This window comes from Eumetopias jubatus, unplaced genomic scaffold (genome assembly GCF_037043125.1).
Source record: "Eumetopias jubatus isolate StellerSeaLion01/CBP00866 unplaced genomic scaffold, mEumJub1_p1.0 scaffold_12, whole genome shotgun sequence".
NCBI classification, from domain to species: domain Eukaryota; kingdom Metazoa; phylum Chordata; class Mammalia; order Carnivora; family Otariidae; genus Eumetopias; species Eumetopias jubatus.
Genome location: NW_028274818.1, coordinates 63,770,385 through 63,783,130, shown reverse-complemented (window position 1 = coordinate 63,783,130; position 12,746 = coordinate 63,770,385). Strand labels below are relative to the sequence as shown.

At 38.3% G+C, this 12,746-nt stretch overlaps 1 protein-coding gene across 1 annotated transcript in view; it reads right to left on the bottom strand.

Moving 5' to 3' along the window:
• Nucleotides 1-12,746, bottom strand: part of DESI2 (desumoylating isopeptidase 2) — a 45,929-nt gene that overhangs the window by 15,056 nt on the left and 18,127 nt on the right. Inside the window, exon 2 of the mRNA XM_028111790.2 lies at nucleotides 606-678. Within this exon, the coding sequence (XP_027967591.1) occupies nucleotides 606-678 (73 nt within the window). The remainder of the gene's footprint in view (nucleotides 1-605; nucleotides 679-12,746) is intronic.

Genomic DNA, 12,746 nt, shown 5'->3' with positions numbered 1-12,746 from the left:
AGCTGCTTGGTTTGAGTGGCTCCTGTCATATTTATAATAAAGGGCCACGAAGAATAAAAGGGCTGAGTTAATGACAAAGGCCATCATTCCTGAGCAAAAAGTTAGATGTAATCAAGGGCGGGATTTGCTCAGTGATATTTTTAAACTTTGTAATGACACACTTGCAAGTCTATAAAAAAAATTTAATACTGAAATTCCCTCAGGAAATTGGTATTTCAAGTTTGACACTCTAGCACCAACTCATCTCCAACCATAATGACTGGTTTTCAACGTGCAAGGTTTCTTAGCATCTCCAGTATCTGTTAGCACAAAACTGTCATGGTAAAACAATCCCAAAAGGTAAATATTTTTTAAGACCCTGTATTTGGAATAAAAGATAACTACATGAATGTATGGTCATGTACTACAGTACTTTCTCCCCAAATACATTCAACTCCAGGCATTTTCCCAAAATAGTGTAAACAAATATGGGAAGATTTTCTCCTACTTTCTGCAATAAAGTATGGAAGCAGCTGAAAAAAGAGGCAGAGCTATGGATATGAATTGCAAGTCCTTTGAAAGAGAACAATCTTCAGAAAGTCTATTTAGACTGTGTGTACACGTACCTCTGCCATATACTTCAATTCCCGAATGAAAAACGCCAATTCCGATGGATGAGGTGTACTCATTCATCCAGTACTAGGAAAAAAAGAAGAGATTCAGAGTATCTGTCCATTTACCATTTAACTCCACATGAGAGGAGACTGCTGCCCCCACATCCTCCACAGAATATTTAGGCCTTTCAAACTCCATCTTGTAGTATTTTTCCTTCCGGCCCCAAACTCAACGAAAATGGCTCATTTGGTCCTATCTCTGCGCCTCTGCTTGTATGACATCCCACGTGGAATGCATTCCTGGGTCAAAATGACTGCCTCAAGTTGTAAAGGCTTAGAGCATAAGCCATAAAATCTAAACCTGGTCAGGTTGGGGGAAAAAATGGATATAAAAGCTCTGTGACTTTAAAAAAAAAATCACATATAATGTATGCTTTTACATCTATTTTTCTTCTACCTTAAGCCTTCCCTTTCATTCTCTGGTGAGCTCCCCGAGGACTGGGATATTGTACTCTTTTTCAAAAACGTTTGGAAAAGACATATATATGGTATGTATGTCCTAATTCAGCTCAACGTTTGATGACGATAATACAGGAACAAATCACATGAGGCACAAAGGCTACCACAATCTTCTTACCATTGACATGCAGTTAACATTCCCAGAAAAGGTAGTATCTGAATTGGGTTTTTAGGAACAAATGAGATTTCCGCAGATAGAAAATGTGGGGGTTGTGGTGGAGTGGAGGGGAATGGGGAGAAATGTCTGGAAGGGCGAAAAGGGTGCACCAGCATCATGATGTGAATATCTGGGGGTGACTGTGGAGGGGGTGCAAGGAGCACTGGAGAGGGTTTACCTAGAAGAAAGTAGTAAATGAGTCAACAGCTCATTAAACCAACACTTAGGCAACACTTAACAGTGTCACCATTAAGTTTCTTCTAGGTTAGAGGACAGATAATTTGTCTTTAATTTTTCTGGGTTTATTCAAGTCTTACAGCCTTGGTTCCAGACCCCTAGCCAGTTTCTTCCAGACGTTGGGAAGTGCATGTTTGCGTATATTGCTGGAGGAAGCATAAATGGTAAAAGTCAATTTATTTTGTCCTAAAATGTACCTGGAAGAAAAATTAAGCAATAATAAACAAGAAATATTTGAAAAAGAACAAGGAACTTTCTCATCTAGATATCAATACGCTCATTCACAGGATGGTACGGCTTTAGAACAGATCCTTGCATGTGTAAGAATCTGGTGTATGATAAAGGTGGTGTTTATGATTAGTGATAAAGGAAAAACTATTAAAAATGTGGTGACAAAACTCATGCATAAAAATATATTTCATGTATCTGAAAATTCTGGTGTGTCTAAGAATCATCATAGAGAAGAAAATAAAATAGACGAAAAAAAAAAGATTTCTTGGATGGGAAAAGATGACCTAAGTAAAGCAAAACCGAGAATTTCTACAGGAAAACCACAGATACTCAACAAACACTTCCAAGTTTTTATTGTGTAAAACCACATGAACAACATCAAAAGACAAACAAGACACAGGGAAGAAAAGATCAGAATGATAATACGTCTAGAATGATAATATGTCTTGCTCTCTACCAGATTCTGTCTGGTTCCTAATTTTGGACAGCCTGAATTTGGATGGCAAGTTAGGAATGTTTTTATCTGAATTGATTTGATTTTGGATGCAGGAGGGAGAGTACATACAAAAAGGGATTTCTCAAGACTGTATCCAATCTACTTAATTCCACAGTTTAGGTAGCAAAAATTCAGACAGCAAGGGATACCGTATACAAAAGCTCCATTAAAATAACCCCCACAGGGGCGCCTGGGTGGCTCAGTCGGTTAAGCGTCTGCCTTCAGCTCAGGTCATGATCCCGGGTTCTGGGATGGAGCCCCACTTTGGGTTCCCTGCTCACTGGGGAGCCTGCTTCTCCCTCTCCTCCCCACTTGTGTGCTCTCTCTTGCTATCTCTGTCTCTCTCTCAAATAAAAATCTTCAAAAAAAAAAAAAAAACCAAACCCCGTAGACAAGTGAGCAATCATAGAAGAAATTAGTGGTTAACAAACATGAACTAACATTCTCACTAGTAAACAGAAAATACTAATGAAAACAGTAAGCTACCAGTCTTTTTTTCATCCATCAGATTGGCAAATATAAAAAATATTGCTAAATATTGCTGGTGTTGGTAAGGGTGTGAGGAAGCTCCCACTGAAGTGTGAATCAATAACAGTTAATTAACCATTATACTCTTGGGAATCTATTCTACAGAAATTCATAAACATATGCAAAGACATATTCTGGGATATTAATTGCAGTTGTCTATAATACTGAAAACCTAGAAACAACACAAATATCAGTAATGGAATGGTTAAATTACGGTAAATCTGTATTATGAACTATCATCCAGCTACTAAAAAAGTAGCTATGTACAACTACAACTCGATACACATGGACATAAAGATACCTAAGACATATAAGGTAAAACACCAAGTATGATACATTTGCATATTTGCAAAATAAAGAAATAAATATGCCATTTGTGTATATTTGGTGCTAAATATGGAAAAATACAACAAAACTGCCATCAACTACAGCAAAAGAAAGTTTGAAGGCTACAGATCGGAACTGTTAACAGTTTGGGAAAGGGGCGCAGATATAGCAGGGGAGGGAGTGGAACAGTAGAAAGGGGATGCTTCAACTTTTACCTGAAAAATCTGAAAAAAACTTATATTTATGGAGGTGTAATTGACATACAATGTTACATTAGTTCCAGGCGTAGAATATAGTGATTTGATATTCACATACATTGTGAAATGGTCACCATAATAAGTCTAGTTCCCATCTATCACCTTACAATGTTAATTCTGTGCTAGTGACTACACTTCCTGCACGGTACAATATATCCCAATGACTTATTTATTTTATAACTTGGAAGTATGTACATCTTAATTCTCTTCACCCATTCTGCCTTCCTACTCCCAATCACCCTCCCCTCTGGCAACCATCACTCTATTCTCTGTATCTATGAGTGTGAGCTTTGTTTCGTTTTTTAGATTTCACACATAATGAGGTCATGCCGTAACTGTCTTTCTGTCTGCCTGTTTCATTTATCATATTACACTCGAGGTCCATCCATGTTACTGCAAACAGTAACGTCATTCTTTTTCATGGCTGAGTAGTATTTACATAATACTACTCCTATGGCCGAGTTATCTATAAATCAATCAAATTTTCTTTAGCCATTCATCCACAGATGGACAGTTAGGTTGTTTCCATTATCTCAGTTATTGTAAATAAATCTGCAATGAACACAGGAATGCATACAACTTTTTGGATTAGTGTTTTCATTTTCCTTTGATAGATAACCAGTAGTGGAACTTCTGCTTACAAGGTTGCTCTCTTTTTAATTTATTGAGGAATCTACATACTGTTTTCCATGGTGGTGGCATTAATTTACATTCCTACCAATAGTGCAAGAGGGCTCCCTTTTCTCCACATCCTGTTATTTCTTGCCTTTTTGATAACAGCCATTCGACAGGTGTAAGGTGATATCTCATTGTAGTTTTGATTTGCCTTTCCCTGATGATTAGTGATACTGAGCATCTTTTCATGTACCTGTATGTCTTCTCTGGAAAAACGTCTATTCAAATCATCTGCCCATTTACATGTATTTTCTCCTATTCAGTAGGTTGCCTTTTCATGTTGTTGATGGTTTCCTTTACTGAGCAGAAGCTTTTTAGTTTGATGCAGTTCCATTTGTTTATTTTTGCTTCTGTTGCCCTTGCCTTTGGAGTCAGATCCAAAAAAAACACTGCTAAACCCAGTATCAAGGAGCTTATCACCTCCTATGTTTTGAGGAGTTTTGTAATTTTAGGTCTTACATTCAAGCCTTTAATCCACTTTGGGTTGATTTTGTATATGGTATAAAATAGTGGTCCAGTTTCATTCTTTTGCATGTAGCTGTCCAGTTTTCCCAAAACCATTTGTTGAAAGAGACTGTCCTTTCCCTATCTCTATTCTTGCCTCCTCTGTTGTAATCAATTGACCAAAAACACATGGGTTTATTTCTGTGGGCTCTATTCTGTTCTAATGATGTATGTGTCTGTTTTTATGCCAATACCATACTGTTGGATTACTATAGCTTTGTAGTATAGTTTGAAATCAGGGAGAGTGGTATCTCTGGCTTTGTTCTTCTTTCTCAAGATTGGTTTGGCTATTCAGGGTCTTTTGTGGTTTCATACAAATTTTAGAATTATTTCTAGTTCTGTGGACAATGTTACTGGAATTTTAATATGGATTGCACTGAATCTGTAGATTGCTTTGGGTAGTAGGGACATTTTAATGTTATTATTTCTTTCAGTCCTTGAGGACAAAAGCTTGCTTTCTATTTCTCCAATTTTTTTCACGAATGTATTATAGCTTTCAGTGTATAGGTCTTTCACCTCTTTGGTGAAATTTATTCCTGGGTATTTTATTCTTTTTGATGCAACTGTAAATGGGATGTTTTCTTGATTTTTCTTTCTGATACTTTATTAGTGTATAGAAACACAACTGATTTTTATATATTAATTTTGTATCCTCCAACGGGACTGAATTCTAACAGTTACTTGGTGGAGTTTTCCATATATGGTATCATATCATCCACAAATAGTGACAGTTTCGCTTCTTCCTCACCAATATGTATGCCTTTTATTTCTTCTTCTTGCCTAATCGCTATGGCCAGGAATCCCAAAATGATGTTGAGTAAAAGTGGTGAGAGTGGGCATCCCGGTTTTGTTCCTGATCTTTGAGAAAAAGGAGAACAATGTTCACATGGTCTCAAAGTACTGAACCCCACATTTCTCTACATTATAAGGAAAAAAGATACCTTTGAAAATATGAAAAAAAATTGTGAATATCATCTATGTAGATGACTAAACAGAGTGTCATTGATAGCTGGACAAACTAATGTTATGCGCCTCCCAATGTGATAAAATAGGCTACAACATTTCCTTTGTTAGTTTTCTTGTCAGATGCATTTAACAGAATATAACCATAAGAAAAAAATCAGTAAGTCTGGACTGTGGGGCTTTTTGTAAGAAAAGTAACCTGGTCTTTTAAGAAAGAGTGACACAAAAGTCAAAAGAAGGGTGACTATTCTTTAAAGATGAAAAAATTATGACAATTAAATGCAACGAAGGAACACTGGATCTCAGGTTAAATCCCCCTCTCCCTAAGACATTATTAGGGGAAATATTAATCAATGGAAAATTTCTTGGGTGTGATAACAGTACTGTGGTTAGGTAGAGAATGTCTTATCAGGAAATAACATGTTGAAGTATTTAGAGATGAAATGCTATAACGTTTGTGACTTATTTTCTGTATGGGTGTGAATGTGAATGTACGCGTAGGAGAGGGTATGAGAAAGCAAATACGGTTAAAAACTGGTGAATCTAGGTGAAGAGCATACAGATTGTATTCTTCTTTCAAGTTTTTTTTTTTTTAAGTCATAAACATTTTCAAAATAAAAAGTTAGGGGGAACTGAAGAGAATGATCTAGTCCTCGCCTCCTTACAAACAGAAGAGGATGCTTTTCCACGTTCCTTGCTGCCCTCCTACTTTCTCTCCCTTTTCAGAGGAAGAGAGTAGAAAATACCACAAGGTGATCATGCTAGTGTGCATAAAAATTTTGCTAGTCTTTTTCCAGTTAGTGGTTTCCTTGGCAGCCAACTTCTCTTCGACTTAAACTGCCTTTTCCATTTGAAAAATTCCATTGTTTATACTGTTTGCAACCAATAATTTGGTCTGTATACTGCTGATTTCCTTAACAACAGCACCAACAGGCTTTTGTTCTGGATGCGGACAGCTCTACTTTAAAGGTGACCTTTTCTCTTTTTTACAGTGTGAGCTTCTCTTCCAAAATAAAGAATATTTTCCAAAAAGACATATATCGAAAATGGCTTCTCTACAATAATCAAAAGGTTTTAAACTCTTAGAAAACTGAGACTTTATCTCCATTTAATGTCTGATATCACTTAACTTTAACAATTTATCTTTTAGTTGAACACTAGTTTTCCAAAAGTGCTTTTATAATAAATTTCTATAATGGGAATCTAAATGTTTTGTTAAGAGACAGAAAGGTTTTCATGAAACTAAAAATCATATATAAACAGTGATTTTTGGCCAGGGTGACGATGGGAATGCACTTCAGAGTGGGGATCTTGAACTCAGAAATCTTTTATTTTCTGCTCTTCCACAAATGAAAATAATCTCTCCCATGCTTAGGACTCCTTTAAGTTGCCTGGGTATGTAACTCTACTACTTTAGAGTCTTAAACTTCCCTGTATTCAAGACTTTACATTCTAAAAAAGAAAAGGGTATGTTGTGACACATTTTTTGAGTTGGAAAATCTTTAAAATTAGAAAAACTTAAAAATGAGAGAGAAAAGTAGTATCCAAAAATTTGGCTGGTCCTTTGGAATTCACTATAATGAGACCTGATCGATACAAGATTTCTCATGAAGTGCTGACGCACTACAGTGAAAAACGAATACTTGACAGCTTTGCAAGTGTCAGCATCCACCTCTACTCTTGGACGCAAAGTTGGACAATCTGGTCAGATGTTTCTGTTCAAGGTTTTAGGAAGCCTAGAAGTTGCTAAGAAAAGGCTGTCTTAACCCAGAGACATTCCTTTGGGTCGTATTAAAAAGCAGAAGCCCCCCTCCCAACACCATCCCCCTCCCAACACCATCCCCCACCCCCCACCAAAGTCTGTGTCTTAATATTCTGTGCCAGGCAGGAATTAATGGTGGTGCTACTTACTCACTGTTAGCAGTAACAATGAGGGACTCAATAGTTCTTTTATTTTCATGTTTCTTTGTATATTCCACCCCTAGAAAGCCCCCAAATTTAGAGTTAATTTCTTTGTGAGATTAGGGTAACTATTTACTAGTTAGAAATCTATGAATACACAGCTTTATGGACCTTACAGAAATTAAAAGGATTATAAGGAATGCTATGAACAATCATATACCAATAAATTGATAACAGATGGAATGAACAAATTCCTGAAAAGACACAACCTACCAGAACTGACTCAAGAAGAAATAAAAAATCTGAATTGATCTATAAAAAATGAGGATGAAAGAAAAGAGAATAGACTGGTAATTTAAACTACCCACAAATAAAAGACTATGACCAGATGATTTTGGTGAATTCCACCAAACATTTACTTTTAGAATATTATTTATTTTAGAGGGAGAGAGAGAGAGCCCTTGCGTGAGTGGGAGGAGAGGCGGAGGGGGTGGGGGAGGGAGGGATTGGGACGGAGGGAGGGAGGGAGGGAGAGAGAGAGAGAAGCAGACTCCCCACCAAGTGCAGAGCCTGACGTGGGGATACATCCCACAACCCTGAGATCATCACTTGAGCTGGAATTAAGAGTCGGATGCTTAATTGACTGAGCCACCCAGGCGCCCCTCCACCAAATATTTAAACAATAATCAGTACCAATTCTTCACAAACTACTCAAGGGAACATTTCCCAATTCATTCTATGAGGCCAGAATTAACCTGACACCAAAACCAGACAGACATCACAAGAAAGCTACAGAAAACTACTCAAAAATCCTCAACAAAACACTAGCAAATTGAATCTAGCAACATATAAAAAGGACTGACTATACACCATAAGCAAGTGAGATCTATTCCAGGAATGGAAGATGGGTTTAATAGTCAAAAAATCAATTAATGTAATATACTATACCAACAGAATAAAGGACAAGAGCCACATGATCATCTCATTAGATGCAGATAAGCACTTGATAAAATCCTACTCTCTTTCATGATAAAAACACTCAACAAACTAGGAATATAAGGAAAAGGCACCTATGAAAACCCATAGCTAATGTCATACTTAATGGTGAAAGACATAAGGCCTTCTTTCCCTTCTTTCCCTTTCGGATCAGGAACGAAACAACGATGTCTGCGCTTGCCACTTCCAAGACACTGTACTGGAATTTCCAGCCAGGGTAATTAGGAAAAAGAAATAAAAGACACCCAGATTGGAAAAGAAGAAGTAAGATTATCTCTATCTGCAGATGATGTATTCTTGCATATAGAAAATGATAAGAAGTCCACTAAAGAACTATTAAACAAGTTCAGCAAGATTACAGGATACAAGATGAATACACAGACATCAATCGCATCTCTGTATACTAGCAATGAATAATACAGAGATGAAATTAAGAAAATTCCATCTACAGTTACATCAAAAAAATATTTAGGGATATATTTAACAAAAGAATATAACTCTGCATCTGAAAACAATAAAACATTCCTAGCAGTATTACTTCTAACAGCCAACAAATGGGAACAATCTAAATGTCCACCAACTGATGACTGAATAGGGTCTGGTCTATCTATACAATGTGGTATTATTTCTCAATAAAAAGGAATGGAGTACTGACGCATGCAATGGCATGAATGGCCCTTGAAAACATTATGCTCGGTCAGAAAAGACCACCTACTGTATGATTACGTTTACATGAAATGCCTAGAATAGGTAAATTTAAAAAATAGTATATTAGTGGTTACCTATAACTGGGAGGTTTGCAGGGAAATGGAAGTGATTGCTAATGGGATGGGATTTCTTTTTAGGGTGAAGACAAATTTCTAATATGGTCCATGATGACAGCTGTAGAACTCAGTGAATTCACTAAAATCCACTGAATTGTACACAAAGGGTGAACTGTATGGCATGTGAATTAAAAACCCGTTTTAAAAATGGTAGGAATAAAGGATGTACTAACTTGATGCAAACGGCAGAAGAGCCTATCATTTTATAGTTGGCAAACTTAAACACAAACTGTTCTATAAATAGCATGTGTCCCCCAGGGATAAATCTTCCTTTAAATACAATACATACTTAGCTCCTTTGAAAAAAAAGTAAGGAAATCTGTCATCATAGGAAAATTTTCCCTCTGTTAGCAAAATGAAAACCAAGAAATTCATGAAGAAAAAGTTTCCATTTCCCTGTTCTTAATCTAATAAATGGTCTAATACAAACTCTTCTACGAGTGAAAAAAAATATACAGATAATGAATGTGGGACTTCTGACCAAAAAAAACCCCAAAGAAACTAAAAAAAAACCAGTTAAAAATATACCAGCGACCCTAAAACATTTTCTAATAACAAAGATGGTCCAATTAGTTCCTGAACTCTTATCTCCACTCAAAAACCTTTAAATAGGTTACTTCTCAAATTACAGACTTCATTCCTAATTCCAGACAGCTGCCTTCAAAAACACGTAGAAACCAAGCTATAAACAAATAACACATCGAGAACAGAAAAAACCCAACTCCAAATAGATGTATTCTGGGTCAGCTACCAGAATGAACATATCAACAGCAGCATGTTGCTGCCAAAATTTTTAGAATTTACGTTATGACGTAGATTTGATGTTTTTTTCTTTGGTGTGATTCTTTTTCTGAATGAATTTGGAAGAAAAGACGGTAAAGCCTTCCAGGGAGAAGCGGTCGTGGAGAGAGATGCCCTCCAAGTGTTTCTGCTCCTGTTCGGGCTTCCATGCTCTATTATTAGAGCACATGCCTAAAAGGCTCGATCTTGAAAAACCGGCCAAGCAGCTGGGGGAAGCCAGGCCTTTAGTTCAAGGTCAGCGGGCCTTGGTGAGTCCTTCGGCCTCAAAGTGCTGCCTAGGCTTTGCAGACAATACGGACAGTGCCTGTTTTAAGTGGGGATTCAGTAACGTAACTGTAAACAAAAAAACAAAAACCTATGTGGCAACGGAGCCTTTCACTGAATGATTTCAGTTGTCAAACTTCCCTCACAGTGATTTAACAGCTATCCTCTCAAGAGTTTTGAAATTACTGGTTGTGTTCCTCAGCGCTTCTCCAATGTGGTTTCTGTCCTTTGTCTTTACTTTAAAAAAGTATTTACTAACAAGGGCACATTTCACATCGCATGGCGTCTCTGTGGTGAAAATCCCTACGAAGCTCCACAGAGCTTCTCGAACCTATGTGGAAATTCCTGCTTTTGCAGAACGCCATAAAACACTGACATCTTCTAAAAGAAAAAATATAAATATGCAACATAAAATCCCAGCCAAGAACACGCATGCATGGAAAACAAACAAACAGAACAAGCTGCGGAATTAGATACGATTGGATGTTAGCGAGACTTCTGTGAATTGTGGCTGGATACGTCTTTCACTGATTTTGTTGTCTAAATAGTAGCAGATGCCAAAGTCTACAATGACATACTTGGGGAAAATGGATAATGCAGAGCGGTCTTATCCCAAAGCCTTTCCCTGGACCTGGAGAAGCCTGCTTCCGTTCCTAGAGCTTGGTGCAAGTGTAAGAGGACAGCTAACACTCTGGCTGGTTCGAGAACCGTGGCTCCCAGAGTTCTATGGCATGACACCGGGGCCCGCCGTCAGAGGCCAGGCTGAGTGACAGAGAAAGGACACGGCACGTGAGGGGCAGGTCCCCTAAAGGTGCCTAGATCTCCCAGTCTACCGAGTGCTGAGAAAGAGAGTCCCTCAGCAGATTCCATGAGAAATCAGATGTCTGCATTTGAAAGTTAATTTACTGTTCGATTCTTCTCAAGCCCTTCCTAACGTACCAAAGGAAAACAACAAGCCTGCCAGGCGCTACCACAAGATCGTCTCTCTCAAACCACGACACGAGAGCAAAGTCACCACCACGTCCCCACAGCAACCACCCACTAAATCATCTACACTGAGGATATCATTTGTCCGCTGACTCGAAGGCTCTCTTTCCCTCAGCCTCTAACAGAAAGGCCCACCGTGTTCCTCTGTTCCGGGTTAGATTGCAAGGACGTGGCTTCTGTTATATTCAACTTTCCTTCAGAGATCATGGCTCTGATAAAAAAAGGTCGATCCAAGTTATGACAACTCACATGAGTTGAAGCATCTGAACTAAAGTGGAAAAGACAGTGGGCTGAGTGTCAGGAGACTGGAGCTCTTGGCCTTGGTTTCTTCCTATACATACACATAACCTGTTTCAGGTACCCAATCGGTCTCAAAAAGTGTTTGATTCCAATTCAGATCCTGGAGCCAGAATGCCTTGGTTCAAATTCTGGCCTCGCTATTTGCCAGTTGCACGACCTGGGGAAAGATGCTCTCTTTTCCATCCTTCTTTATAAAATGGGGATGAGACATGGCATTTACCCCAGGGGATGAGTGTAAGAACTGACTGACTATGTGTACAGACTTAGAAGACTGTCCAGCCTGTGGTAAGCCATAAGTGTTGTTAGTAGCAAAAACATACATATACTGACCACATGATCCTTCCCTAATACTCTTGTTTTACATGGTGGGAATGCACATGTAAATAAGCAGATTAATTCTAGCTCTCTGTTAATTCTCACAATTTTCAAGAATCTTTGGGAGTTGATGTCAAATTATCAAGAGCAGTGACTCATTAAACTGAATGGCAAACAATGGCAGAATTAATTGGATTCTACTTTAAGACTCCTGCAAGCAATTATTTATATTCTTGAGAAGCACCAATTTGAGTAAAAGGTCTCTGTAAGTGAGGCTGTGGTTTCACAGGAGGCTTAGATACTCAAGCAAGAGCAAGAAGCTGAAGAGCTCACTTTGGCACTAGGAGCTTAAGGCCTTCACTTCCTAAGTAAAGAGACGAGGGCCAGGGAGGGACCACTAACCCACGCCTACCTCTTCTGACACCAACCCCTGCTGCTCAAGTTTACAAGGCTTTTCAAAGCACTTTAAGTATTAATATAAGGTAAAAGGAAACACTTCGTAGAAAAATTATCATCTAAAATATGTCGGAAGGCAACAAATGCATAAATAAACTACAGTTGCTTTTGAACTCGATCTTGCCTTAATGCAAAAAACTGACCTTGGTATTTCCAATTATTACTTTCTTTTAAAGATTTTATTTATTTATTTATTTGACAGAGAGAGACACAGCGAGAGAGGGAACACAAGCAGGGGGAGTGGGAGAGGGAGAAGCAGGCTTCCCGCAGAGCAGGGAGCCCGATGTGGGGCTCGATCCCAGGACCCTGGGATCACGACCTGAGCCGAAGGCAGACGCTTAACGACTGAGCCACCCAGGTGCCCCCCATTTATTACTTTAAAGCACTGTTTACAGAAGTAACTTTACTGTGGCA